This window comes from Pagrus pagrus, assembly GCF_965226575.1.
Source record: "Pagrus pagrus genome assembly, chromosome: 18".
Lineage (NCBI taxonomy): Eukaryota > Metazoa > Chordata > Actinopteri > Spariformes > Sparidae > Pagrus > Pagrus pagrus.
Window position 1 is genome coordinate 14,513,830 of NC_140202.1, and position 14,528 is coordinate 14,528,357.

General features: G+C 40.4%; 1 protein-coding gene across 1 annotated transcript in view; it reads left to right on the top strand.

Moving 5' to 3' along the window:
* Positions 1-14,528, top strand: part of ltk (leukocyte receptor tyrosine kinase) — a 54,995-nt gene that overhangs the window by 14,584 nt on the left and 25,883 nt on the right. The window contains exons 2-6 of the mRNA XM_084380869.1: positions 5,909-6,007; positions 7,846-7,995; positions 8,304-8,532; positions 10,603-10,742; positions 11,832-11,963. Coding sequence (XP_084236995.1) covers positions 5,909-6,007; positions 7,846-7,995; positions 8,304-8,532; positions 10,603-10,742; positions 11,832-11,963 — 750 coding nt within the window. The remainder of the gene's footprint in view (positions 1-5,908; positions 6,008-7,845; positions 7,996-8,303; positions 8,533-10,602; positions 10,743-11,831; positions 11,964-14,528) is intronic.

Consider the following 14,528-nt stretch of genomic DNA (forward strand, 5'->3'; position numbering starts at 1 on the left):
GGGGGGCATTATCAATGCAGCCTTGGATTCACTGAGTTTCCAGGTGCCAGCTCTGGAGTAAAAACATTCATTACATTCAGTACAACAGAGACTGAGCAGAGAGAGTGTCATTCTTCACAACTTTAATATCCGAGACAGTGCTTTGTTCATGCTGTATATTCTGGCCCCTCTGAGTGGAGGGAAATGTTTGTGGGGAGAGTTTAGTTTGATTTCAGCAGGTTTTGCTCTTTTTTCCTTTCCCAGCCTCGTAAATGACATGCAGAGCTCTGAGACACACTTGAATGTGCTCGTAACCGCACACTTGCAAGCGATTACTCAACCTCAAACACCCTCAATAGCTATTTTTACTCTTGTAAACTAATGAATAGTTTAATTATGTGATTTGAATATGTGAAGCCCTACCTTTGAGGCTCCTCTAAGGAGTGCTTTTGTGCCATTCCTTGTCAGCGATGCTCTTCTAAGCCTTCATCCTTCTTCACACTTGATGAAGTTGTTATTTGAGGTGATCAGGACTCCGTTGAGCAGATGGAGAGGGGTGAAGCTTCACTCTTAGCACATGATCGTTTCACAAGAACTACATGGAGATGGTTTCTTGGCTTTTTAAGACTTCAATATTACACTTCACACTTCTACACCCATTTGTTGGAAATGTTCTATTTCTTTTGGCAACATGTTCACCAGTTGGAAAGACCATGCGGCACTCTTCAACCAGTTCAAATGAACATGTGGTGAGTTCTGGCGCTGTTATACAGGAAAGAAGCATGATCTTTATTGAGTGTTAATTACGCAGCAGTCTCCATCTTGTTTTTAGCCACGCAAGCAGTATGGCTTTAGGGATGGCAATATCAGTCAGATCATTTTGGTCCAGACAGAAACTATTTGATGGAATATCATGGATTTCCATCATGGAGATCTTACTGCCAGTGCTCCCATGAGTGCTGTCTTGATTACCATATATTTTGTACAAACATTCATGTTCCCCTCAGAATTAATTGTAATCATTTCAGTGATCCCTTAAGGGAAACTCGGCAGCCATCTTGGCAACGCCCTCAGGCAGCTTTTTCGGGCTTACAAGACCAGGCCCCTGTTAAAATGAATGGGGAGAGAGCCATGATTTCACTGTCAGTGGTCAACAGATAATAACTGCATGTATAGAATCACCAGTGATTTCTGATTAAAAAAAAAACACTTAAAAGTGTTAGCTCATCCTACCAGAGAACTTGAACAAATGCGAGTTTAATGTCTAATGTTTGAATAACCTCACCTTTGTTTCTTCTCTTATAAAGTCACTGGTACTACTGCATATCTGAAAAAGTTGTATAAAACCTCAGGAGTCAGTGTTGGTTGGGAATAAAGACTACAAGTTTGAAACTGAAAAAATTTCTATTGGTAGGTCACTCTTCATCTCTGCTGCAGGCTGGCAGCTCAAAGCTACATTATCTTTTACTAGATTAATGCACCTGAATCACTAACCGAACTGTCAGTGGTCGAGTTGCAATGTGGGTAATGAAGGCATCAGGTTTTTGACAAGGAAGAAGAATGTGTGTAATAAAAACATGTCAATTTCTGCTGCATTGATTTCGATATTCTGATACATAAGAGCAGCCAGCACAGCTGTTGACTCTTAAACTTGTTTTCAGTCAAATACTATTTACTGGTTGCTTGAGCACATAAAAAGCAGATGTGATTATTTTAAGGTCCTGAAACGGATGCAGCTTAGTATTCATGATCACATACAGGGACAGGGCCTTGATATCAGAACATTTATCCGGGACTTTCTGGAGTTGCTTTCACGGTTATTTCACCTGAAAATCAGCCAATATTCACACAACAAATTTTCAACAAAAATCATTTTCAACAAATCCAGATGTTTTTGTTATTGCCCATTCAACTGTAATGTGAACTAAATCCTCTGAGGGGAAAATTAAAATCAGACATTGGAAGATAGCTGGGAGTTGTAGGAGAGAAGACATATCACAGGTGACCAAGTCTATCAGTGGCAAAATGGTCTCAGCTATTTTGCTGCTTCTTTCTTTGAGAACATCAGATGAGATGGCTTTTCTGAGCTGCTCCACTCCAAAGCCCCAACCTTTTAACTAAACTACAACCAGCAGCAGCATTCAGCTCAGGAAACTATTCGGAGCTGCACTCTCTCAGCCTTTGTCCTATTAAACTACTCTCAGACAGAACTGACTATTCAAAGTCACGCACTTCCAAGCCACGGACGTCAGCCAGCATCCTGGATTGTCATCAAAGTAACTGGCTGCTCTGCTGGCTAATGATGAGGCAGATCGTTTATTATTCCCATCTTTTTCCCAATGTTTTTTTTTGCTATCATTCTTTAGACACTGCAAAAACAAGTGATAGACAGGAAGTTTGAGTTTTAGTGGGATTCCCCAAAAACTGTCTGCTGTTTCATGTTAATTATAGTCTGTTAATGTTTTTCTTTGTATGAATCCCCCTCATTATGGGCCATTTAATATTTCCGGTTTCCCTATTCAAATATCTATCCATAGCTGCTTTTATTCCCCAATTACCAATGAATAGCTAGGCTGCAATTCAAGTACACAATCCCCCTCACCCCCCATCATTATCATAACCAATAGCTTTTAATAAGCTGGCCTTTAGATAATCCAATTTGTCCTGCTTGACCCTTGGGACCTTGCCTTACAGGCTCAAGACAACAGTAATGTCACTGTCCAGTTGCCAGTGTAGGGGTTAAATTGCGATGACCCCCGGAGATATGGGATCTCCCTCTCTGTCTACTGGTCATGCTAGTTAGCATGTTGAATGTTGTGTCATGTGTTAACTGCCCTCCATCTCAGTCATCCTCCAGAACAAGACCATGTCTGTCAGTGGCTTGTTATGAGTGTTTGGGCAGGCTGCTGTGGCTCTATTTCTGGATCAGCTATGTGGTTCATATGTCCATCTATCTATTGTGGGGTCTGACGCCATTTAAAGAAAACACTGGACTGAGAGAGACGCACACTGGACAGGTAACGCTAAGTTCACACTTTAGGATTTTAGCCCTGATCTTGCTTGAGAGCAGACATTTTTCTCCTTTCTCCCTCTCTCCTCTGGTTTCATCTGCAGCAGCTCTGTTAACCCAGTCTTATCATGCATCTAACTGTATATAGCGGGCGCAATAACAGTTTATGGTTTCTATCAGGATACATACACACAAGCTGATCAGTATTTGTAACCATGTCATCCTCGCCGACCCACAGTACGAGTAGCCATGTTCAGTGCAAAATCCTCCTACTCCATCCTCTCTTTCCTCTTTTTTTTACTTCCTTGTACTTTCGCTGCAAATCAACACACAAACAACTTGGATGGCCTGGACGGCGTCATACCCTTGTCACGTCTTGTGTGTGTGATCTCGTAGTGTGTGACCCCCGTGTCCCTGATCGGTCACATAGTGTACAAAGCACAATGACTGCAAGAGTCCCCTAATATGAGGCAGAAAGTTATGTAGTGTGAACAGTACAGTCCAGCAATCTGATGACCTTGAAAATCGTGAGTGTGACCAAGGCATTACCAGTCTCTCACTGGCCTGACGGACAAAAACAAACAACCAAGAGCGGTTTGGTTTCAGCCTACAGGTCCTATGTTACCACTTATGTTAATGCTATTCCCTGCATTTATTCAGATTTTGTATCACATTAACATTTTAATCAATCTAGCAAATAATACACTATGTTTTAATTGTTTAATGTTCTTTCCATAATAACAGTCGTCTTAACAAAAGAGTTACACGTGTTATGTACAGAAAATGTGCTGAATCATTAATGCACTAACCGCAGTTGAAATTATATAAACTTTAATTGATAGAGACGGAAAACTGTCCTTTTCCAGGCTTATGTATGATGCATTTTATTTTAGTTGAAGTAGCTCTGAACAGTGTCTGCAGATCCAATTCAACCCAGACCAAGAAAATTGAGTGAGGTTGGGTATTCTCGACCACAGGAGGCACTCATGTCCTGAATGGCCATGCACAAAGGCAGGTAATTACGAGGATAACAAAGCATACTTTTTGAAAGTTCTACACACAAAAAGTTACATACATAAGTTTAAAGAATGAAAAAAGAGAGCTTGAAACCGTGCTTACTGTCTCCCCTCCTGAGCTTGAATGCTTGACTGTCTGTTACAGAAATTGCTCAACGTTGTGGTTGAGCATACTGATGCCCTTAAAGAAGTACTCCACCGCTGGGAAGAGTCTATGCACTAAAAAGGCGGAATTTTTTTAAAAATTGGTGCTACATGTCCAGAGAAAACAGAGAAAGGCTGTGGCGTGTTCGTGCCTGATTCCCAGCGGAAGTGGAGTTCTCATAGAGAACCACATTATGCATCCACATGCAAATTCAACTGATCTGCGAATTATTTCATGCCTTTATCTGGAAATCATAAGTTAATTATCTGTAATGATTGCCTTTTTGTTTTCCCATGTCATGTATCTGGCTATCACAAGTAAACAACGTCATTATCCTGTTCTGTATTATCTGTACTCATTGGCTCCTCAGAAGTGGGTTTTCTAAACTGCAAAAGAGAATCATGATCTGTGCGAGTCAAAACACATTCAATTGAAGCACGTTTGTGTAATAATCCAAAAAGTAAGGTAACATTAAAGCTCTGATGGCATCAGACGATTCACAGCACAGAAGTGGTAAATTGCCTCCATATTGCCTCATCCACAGTTAATGTGCCGAGAGGTTGGTCACTCCAAATGTGCTGTCTAAAATGCTATCAGGCAAACACGCTGAGCGAATCTCAATTATGTTGAGTATCTTGCATAATGGAGATAATTAGTAGTTTTCAAGGGATTTTGTTTGTTGACAATTAAGCCCAAATAAATCTGGTTCAAGGTATTATGTAAATAAAAATGTTAATAATAAGGAGCTCTTCACTTGCTTCAACTTACATTGGATGAACTTGGTTTTCTGTGTTAGAAATTGTCATCAGATAAATAAAAAGATTCCCATCTGTTTTGGATCTTCATACCATATGAGAAAAATCCACCCTTTAAATCACTCCAAAAGGCACATTTTTAAGTCACTCACAATTGATGATGTTCATTTTAATGACGAACTAGACTCTTCACATGCAAACCGTCCATAATTCACAGTTTGACACGAGAAGTTTTGCGTCATCTTCCCAAACAAAAATCTATAAAAAACTAACCAGTCATTAACATTTGTAGCATTTTTGCTTCCCATCAATTACTTACATCTGCCTAAATAAGTTTCACTGAACATCTGTTTGTTGTTTAATTAGAACAAGGAAATATGAACAACATTATGTATCGTATTCCAATGTGCTAATATTGTGTGTTAGCAGAACACGCTATCTGATTGTATTCCAGAAAAAAATAGGCAATCGCAATCCTGTTTGTGAGCTGGTCTGGACAAAAACATTTCGTCCCAGTGTATCCTTGGCCTCATTTGTTTCATATTGTCAGGAAAACAGCTCATTATGCTGAGATCATTAAATACTTTTCTCGTGATTGCAAGAAAAACACACTGTAAACATCTTCCTTGTCTTCATTTAGGCATTTAAAATCTTCCATACAGGAGACCATCCTTGCTCATATTATGAAAGAAATAGAATAGCCCCTTGATAGACACGTAGAGACGGACCATAATCGACACTCCTAACGTGAATGTCTTTGGACAATCCATTTTCTCAATATGGATTGGCAAGTACTCCATCAGCTACAGGCTGTGCTATTGTTAACTCGCTCTATCGACAGCCATGAATTCCTCTGATAAACATCGGAACACCACCACCAGGCACCCGATTATTCCTACTCAGACAGGGTGATTGGGGACTGTATAGCATCTAGAAGAACTGTATGACATGCCTTCATAATTAAAACAAGTACTTAAACCACTTTTTGTCTGTCTCTCCTCAGTCAGCAGTGCCTGCCACGCTCTCTTTGACAGATTTCTGGAGGAGAGCTTCTCAGAAGAGCTGCTTCCTCATCATTTGGGCTCAGAAGATGACAGCCAAAGTAAGAGTTATGGATTGGTGTTGTCAAAAATATTATTGTACTGATATATATCTTTCCTCAATATTCCAACTGGTTACTCATTTTTGGCAGTATTGCCAGTGCTAGCTGCTTTTTTTTTCTTTTTTAACTCTCTTCTCTGTCAGTGTGTTGACACATGCACCATTGTAGTGCCCACATAGCCCTGCCTCCTCTAGATGTAAACTGACTTGCTGTCTTTCTTTTGTGACAACACTATTATGTACTCACTCATGGATACATATGCACACACAAAAACAGAAGGAAAAAAAAATATTCAGTGATCGTCTGTGTCGTTATTGTCATCACCTGCATTGATCACCTGCATCAACTTAAATAGTCATTGACTTGAATGAAAATTGTCTTGACAGGAAAGCACAGTTTAGAGAGGAAGATTTGATTAATAGAGCACATGACAACTTGAAGTCTTTTTAAAGGTCAGAAATGAGTTGCCAATTATCCACAAGGAGAGACTTAGAAGACCAGAAAACTGCTCATTATGAAGTTCAGGCGCGAGCTTGACTCGAGGTGTCACAACAATGCTCTGTTAGATGGTGAAAGAGGAAGAATAAAGCGGCACACAAGCAGCATGTTGACACTGGGAAAACAGTTCGGCACTGAAAAGGGCAAAGCAGCCACATTTTCAACTATTTTGTGATCAGAGGAAGCATTTTTCATTGATATATAGATGACACTCAGTTCAATGATGAGCTTCATACTTCTGTCTGTTATCCCCACAGAGCGAGTCCTATGGCTGTTTTTCATATTAACTGGAGTGGCACTTTCCTCTCCAGCCATCACATGATGTCTCAAACGGCTCCTTTTTTCTCATCCTGTTCATCAACCCCCCCCCCCCCAACAGACGACAGATGCTCAAAATCACTCAAAATGTACAAAAGGCCTCTCTGTTTGGCTGTTAGGCAGATTTTGGATTTCAATAAACACTGGAGGAGGTTTGGGCCATGGACCACTGATGTGATCAATATGTGGTGAAGGTCATTTAAGATCATTAACATTTATTTTTGATGGTATGTTTGATAACTTGGCTGTTTTTCTTCCAGAACTGCAGCGAATGAAAATAGTCCACTACATGTATCTTGATGCCCTTCTGCATCCAGAAAGTTGTAGATTTAAACTTTAACGAAATGTGAAATTAAGATTGTTTTTCAACCTTGCTGACTGGCCTCATGCAGGCATGAGACCGGGGGGGAAATTCCATTTGGCTGCTGCATCTGAGAGGAGGTCTAATTTTCCCCACTCTTCGCCAATTCCTGCACTTCTGCGCTGTGATTGGGTTTAGACGTTACTTTGACGTGTCTTCTGAGGTTACGGGTGATGTGCGAATTGAACTTGGTGTGGCCTGTAACTCTGAGGTTAAAGTACTGTAGGAGGACAAAGCATCGTGCTAATATTGTGTGTTAGCAGAACACTGATGGAATTCCAGAAAAAAATAGGCAATCGCGAGCCTGTTTGTGAGCTGGTCTGGACAAAAGTCCAGGGAAAAATCTTCGGCCCAGTGTATCCTTGGCCTGAATATTTAATATTCTCAGAATAACAGCTCGTTATGTTGAGATCATTAAATACTTTTCTCGTGATTGCAAGAAAACACACTGTAAACATCTTTCTTGCCTATCGTCAATGTGGCTTTTATTGAAAAAATCAGTTTTGACTCATTTTGGGGGGATGACAGATGCTGTTTGTTCTCTGCAAAACATGTTTACTAGTTGTCTTTGAAAATTCAAAATTTGTCCTAGCAAATGATCATGCTTCTTCACAACTGAACACTTAATTACAGACTACACTCCCATCTTTCTGTCTCTCAGTTACCTCCTGTGATTTTGAGTCACAGTGCTTCTGGAGTTCATCAAATCACAGCGACCAAAGTGACTGGTCGGTGGTGTCTCCAAAGCAACCTGAAACTGCACACGCTGGGATGACACCTGTGACCGACCACTCAGAGGGAAGTTCTGATGGTAAGACTCACTGAGGAGAAATGAAATGAGTGCTTCAGGATACTCATCATGCCTTCTCCTCTTCTTCTTCTTCCCTTTCTTCCATGAAACATATTTAGGGGTAAGAAAAGCCTGTAAAGTATCTTTGAACTTAGTCAGAGCTCTTTTGAATCTCTATTGAATTTGATTTTTGTGCTTGTACTCGCGCCCACTCTGGGATTTGTCCTAATGTTGGAGCGTTTGTCAAATGATTTCACAGGAATGACAGTATTATGAGGGGGCCATAAAACTGTCAATTGTGAAAATTGCACTCTGTTTTATCACCCTAGGCCACTTCCTTCTCCTAAGCTTCTCACCTACCACCGAGGCCTCTGGGACATGCGAGTACCATTTCACCAGCCCAGTCTTGCCAGAAAGCGACAGGTACTGCAGCTTACAGGTGGCTCTGTATGAGGCCGGTCCAGCGGTGGGGAACCTCACACTCCTGATCAAGCCAGTTCTCTCAGGTTCAGCTGTTCACTCTGTGGTTCTCAACCACAGGAGACGTGACGACCGAAGGTCAGAAAACACACTCAGAATAGACTCTTCCAGCCTGTGCTCTACTGTTTGTTCAGAGTCTTTGTTATTTATTTATCGGCGTACGGTTTATGCAGCACAACATGCCAATAAGTGTCAGAAAAGCAAAACCCTGCATCTTCAATGATTGAAGTGCTTGTCAAGTTGAGGTCCAGCCTAGAAATAAAGACTGGGGCCTTTAGACAGAGCAAGGACACAAAGACTAATACATTTTACTTCTGCGGCACTAAAGTTCAATAAGGAAAATGTTTCTTAGCTTTCATGTGGGACAAACAGTACAGTTGTGTTCATGTGGAGACAGCGGTCCCCTGTGTATTGTTTGGAAAATGGGAACAGGTATTTCCTATTGATCTATTGCTAAGGGGTAGCCATCTTTAGAGAGCTAAAAGCATTCATGTCTCTAGATGCAGACTCTGGAAATGAATTTCTATATAATTGGTTATGACAGAAGAGGGATGGATGGGCATATGTAATAAGTTTGTCCATTGGCTTTGTTAGTGTCTCTGCAGTAATGGACTAAGCAATTACATTATGAGACACACACGGACAGTAGTTTCATTTATTCAGCCCACTGTTCCCACTTGTAGATGTAACTCCTGGATGGACTCTCCATTTGAAGCACTCTTCCTATCACACGTGACACATTTACTATAGTGCTGTGTGTGTTCTGATGTTTCACCTGTACTGGCTGTTCTCAGAGTTCAGCAACAATTCAAATAGAGCATTATTCCTACAAAAACAGAGGCTTAATGTTCCTGGAAATGGCCCCCAGATTGTGTGCCTTATCTTATTTTCACTGTATGTTCCCAATAGTGAAACATTACTCACCAATTCCACTAAATGTGCAGTATTTTTTAGGGCATGAGAGCACAGGGTTACTTTTAGACCCTGAGAGATGGATTTGTAATATGTCAAGTGAGGATGCTATCACATAGGATAGCACTCAGAAAAAAGGAGATATGGCTTATGTTGAATCAAATGGGGGATTTGAAGAAGCCAAACTCTATAGCAGCATTACAAGGTGACAGATTAATGGTGTCTTAATGTTTTCATAGACCAAATAAGGACAATCGTGGCAGTGTTGTGCATTAAAAAGTAGCAATGTGCATACAAAAGAGCAAAAGAAGAAGGTTACGAACTGCAATAAATAAAGCAGGTTTTAAAAAAGTTAACAAGCTTTTGCAAATGATCTTTGAGAAATATATCAAATGTTTGCAAGAGTGCATTTTGGTGAAACACGTTGATTGTTTTTGAGTGTTTAAGGAACCTTCGGATTTCTGAGCTACTGTAGTGTTTCTTTTAATATCAACTTGTCAAGGTTTGTATTAACTCTCAGTTAAAGTCTTCATCTTGAAGACAGCAGTGAACTCAAGTCGGACAAAAACTAAATTTACACATTTTTAGAATGTAAATGCAAATTGTCAAAATTGTGTGCTGTCAAAAATTATATGTCGTTCATCACGTTTTGTATATGGCCCCACCTTATGTTCAATGTTCTGAAGTCCTCAATGGAAAACTAGCTTACAGTACCTGTTCACTTAATTTCGTAGTAAACCTGTATGTTTTTATATAACCTGCAAACTCTGGAAATGGAAAGGAAACGCCGTAGATCACTGTAGATTGTTTTACTCGTCCTTAGAGCAAAAATAAAGGGTACAATTTTAATCTCTATGATCTGTTATACATTTGGAACTTACATAAAATGTGTTTACTATTGCTTGTTTCACCGAGAATATTATGATATGTAGCCTTAATATTGTGATAAACAACATCAGCTTTCGAAACTGACATCCATCAGACCTTTTTTTTCTTTTCAGTTTGCTAATGACATTAGCTAATGTTATTAGCCACGTTAGCTCAGTGATTGAATGCAGGTGACTATGGGTACTTAGTAACAGCAAAGGGATGCAGTCAGTACATCTGACTGTGTAGAAAAGCCTTCCTTATTGCTGATTAGTGTTTGTGTTGATAAATGCACCCCCTCTTATGAAAGAACCTGTGAATTTCTACAGTTGACTTCAGAAAATATTTCTCTGTGATTGGTTGATGCAGGGCTGATTGGGAGGTTCTGGAGGCTGTGATTGGTCAGGTGGACGAGCCCTTTCAGGTGACCCTGCTCTACACTTCCTGTTTGGGGGAAGGTGGAGCCACTGTGGCTCTGGACTCTCTGGAGTTCATAGACTGTGAATTCGGTAAGTCCATCAAGCTCAGTGGAGCTGTTATTGACATCTTTCAGTTCAAACCAAAGCCTGTAGCAGTTGTGTCATCTGATCAACTATTTTGACAAAACAGAAGGAACCAGCTGTACATTTTGTAAATTGGAAAGCTGCTTGCTGTTGGTTCTCAGTGGCATATGTTTGGAAAATCTATTCTACAGTTTCCACAGCAGCTGAAAAGAGAGACACTGAGTTGCTGTAGATTCATCTGTGTAATCTATAGCAATTCAGCAGAATAGCTTTACCCTCAATTCTACCTTTACTGTACATGTTTGCATACAGAGGGGGGACAGAATATCAGAAGCACCACTCAGCGTAATGCAGTCTGAAACAACATCATCACTAACTATGACGTCAATGCCAAAACTTATAATCGACATTTCTATGACAGTGTCAAAAATAACATTATAGGCATAATAATAGAAATATAATGTAAAAGTAGACTTCATGGCAGTTGTAAGCTGTATTGGATTGAATGTTATCGTACATGTGTACCTACTAAAGGGGCCACTGAGTCTATATGTACATGAAATTAAATTTGGTATCAAGATAATCTCCAAATCACACCGAAACAATTTATAGTTAATTTTCCACATTGTAACAATGTAACACTGTTCCTTGTTCAGCAGTTTGAATGGTTTTACTTGTATAAAGCTGTAGGTTGCTTTTGGAGAAATGTGGGGGACTATTTCTTAGCCTCTACCAGGCAACCAACAGAGACTCCAGGAAGTTCCTGCTCCCAGCCAAGACAAAACCTTGCATATAACCCCCCGGGGAACTGCAAATTGTCATTTTTACACTCTAGTCTTGTATGAAGTTAACAAGATGTGAAGTGTTAATAATTAAGTTTCAGAGGTGCAAGTGGGCAGTGTTTATTACCTATATTGGACAGAGCCAACAGCTAACAGCCAGTTAGCTCATATTTGAAAGACATATATGAGATTGTTGTTTATCTAAACTAACACTGACTTCTGAATTATTTTTTTACAGTGGGTCTAGTTCTCTGTAATATAGGAAAATGTGGTCACATGATTGTGTAATCGTTGTGTGGTTGCTGCGATGCAGAACACCAGGTGATGGAAGCAGCATGTGAGGATTTGTTCCACTGTGAAAACTCTGGAGATTGCATCGACCAGAGCCAAGTGTGCAACTTCCACACCGACTGCCCCTTAGGAGAGGATGAGGGCTTCATCTGTGGTGAGGTTTTGTGTTTTTTTTTCTCTGTAAAATAACAGGAAGCAGAATAGGAGAAACCTGTGGACTTAAATTTCAATTAGTCATACTTGAAAATGCACTTTTGCAGTTAGCTTAAGAGGTTTCACTTTGTGCGATGAATCTTTTTTTTTTTTTGATCTGCACTATTGGACTGATTGGACAGAGTGGGAAGGCGAAAACAACATGAAAAGCAAAAGACGTGTATGTGTGAGTGCCTCAGTTTGAGACCAGCATACGGTACAGGAGTCCTAAAGCAGAAAATGGAGCTATTGGCAGGCTGTTAGCCATTTGCATTAGCTGTATTAAAGTTTAGATCCATGATAAATTGTTAATTCTTTGACTGGAGGTACCAGATTATTCCGTGCCAAGGGCCTCTACAAAATATATTCAAAGTGCAGGAAGTAACTGTTATATCAGCATTTAAAGTGTGAAGCCTGAAAGGAGCTTAGGAGATAAATTGCATCCAAATGTTCCCATCAGATGTTTTTTCTTGATTAGCAGGAAATTCTTTTATTGTTTCATTGGGAAGGTGATATGCTTTGCTTAGATTTTCATCTTGAAGCCATGCCTTTAAAATGTCTAAACATAAGAGATTCAACCAATTGTAATAATATAGAGTATTGAAATCTTAGAGTGGAAAAATATGCTGCAGTGAAATGTGTGTTTTCAGACAGTCAATAATTCTTTTCCTCCCATTTCTCATCTGACCGAGCTTTCTCCTCCTCTTTGAAAACATCAATCTCTCAGTGTGAGAAAAACACTTCACCACACTGAAAATCAAAAGGCCTCGCTTTAGTCTGTAATCAAATCAATGAAGTAAGTGCTATTTCAAGTCCTTGAGTTGTGGATCCTCAGGGGAAAGAGCTGGGTCATTGTGGTGGTGTCATTTTTTTCAATGGACCACAAGTAAAATCTATCCTGTGTGAGTGGGACACTGACAATTAGTAAATTGATTTTTTATTTTTTTTGTTATGTCAAGATCAGATTAAAAGACTGATTGACTGACAATTTTACTTAAAGGAATAGTTCACTCTAGAATGAAATTCAGTCATTATCGACTCACCCTCATGCTGATGAGAAATCCGGTGTAGTTTTTTATTCCTCAAAGTGCAGCTGGAGACCCGCGGGGGTACCATCCTGCAGCAAAAATCCATATAACGGGCGTCAATGGTGCCTGAGACGAAAAGGTCCATAAAACTACACAAAAACTTTGTAATATTCCTCCATACTGCTCGTCCACTGCAATCCAAGTGTCCTGAAGTGGCGACATCCAGAGTTTACTCGAAACTATGTAATTTAGTACATTTTTCTAGCCTAAACAGTCACTGTACTATATTTGCCTGGAGGCACGCTCCCGCGTTCACGCGAGTTTCCCTCACACCCGCTTGCACTACGGAAGCCGTAGTCCAAAGCCGAAGTCCTCGGACATTTTTCTTTTTTCTTTCAAAGTTTCAAATCTCACTAGTGCAGGCAGATCCCTCTTGTGTTTGTGTGTCGCTCACAGCTGGATGTAAATACCGGTGTGTATCTATCGCGAGTTCTCGTTGATCTTGTCTGGTGCGGCTTCTGTAGTGCGAGCGGGTGCCAGGGAGAGTTGCATGCACGCACGAGCGTGCCTCCAGGAAAATATAGTATAGTGACTGTTTAGGCAAAAAAAATGTACTAAATGACGTTGTTTCGAGTAAACTCTGGATGTCGCCACTTCAGGACACTTGGATTGCAGCGGACGAGCAGTATGGAGGAATATTACAAAGTGTTTGTGTAGTTTTATGGACCTTTTCGTCTCAGGCACCATTGACGCCCGTTATATGGATTCTTGCTGCAGGACAGTACTCCCGTGGGTCTCCAGCTGCACTTTGAGGAATAAAAAACTACACCGGATTTCTCATCAGCATGAGGGTGAGTCGATAATGACTGAATTTCGTTCTAGAGTGAACCATTCCTTTAATGACTCTGAAAGAACACTCCCACACAGAGTTTAAAAGCCTGCCAACTCCCCTCCAGTTAGTTAGAACTGGAGAAGCCTCTTGGACGAGGGTTGAAACGTCTTCGAAAAACTGAAACAAGTCCAGTTGCCTACAGTACAGCACTTAGAATTGCCATGACCTGGATTACTGAGAACCTTAATCGACATTTATCAAAATGTGTTGACTTATCAAACTAGACATTGTGGGTGATATTATGGTGATGTTGTCACTTTAAATATTGTAACTCTTGGAAGTATTGGCAACCCGTTGTGGAGTTGATGGACGGCACTTTTTCCCTTCAGAGTTGTGAACTTTTCCCCCTGCCTTCAGACCTAACACAACATGCTGGATGCAAAGAGATTAAGTTGTCATCGAATGTCTCATGTGACTGTAAGATGCCAAAAAAAACACATTACCCTCACAATCTGGGAGAGGTCAGGGCACTCAACAGGAACATTCTAGCCCTAAGACTAACGTTAGCTAACATACTACTGCTTCCCATCCAGATCCCTGTTCTTCTGCTTTTGTTTTGTTCTCACAACATTACTACAGCAAGTTATTGCACAACAGTTCTTCATTT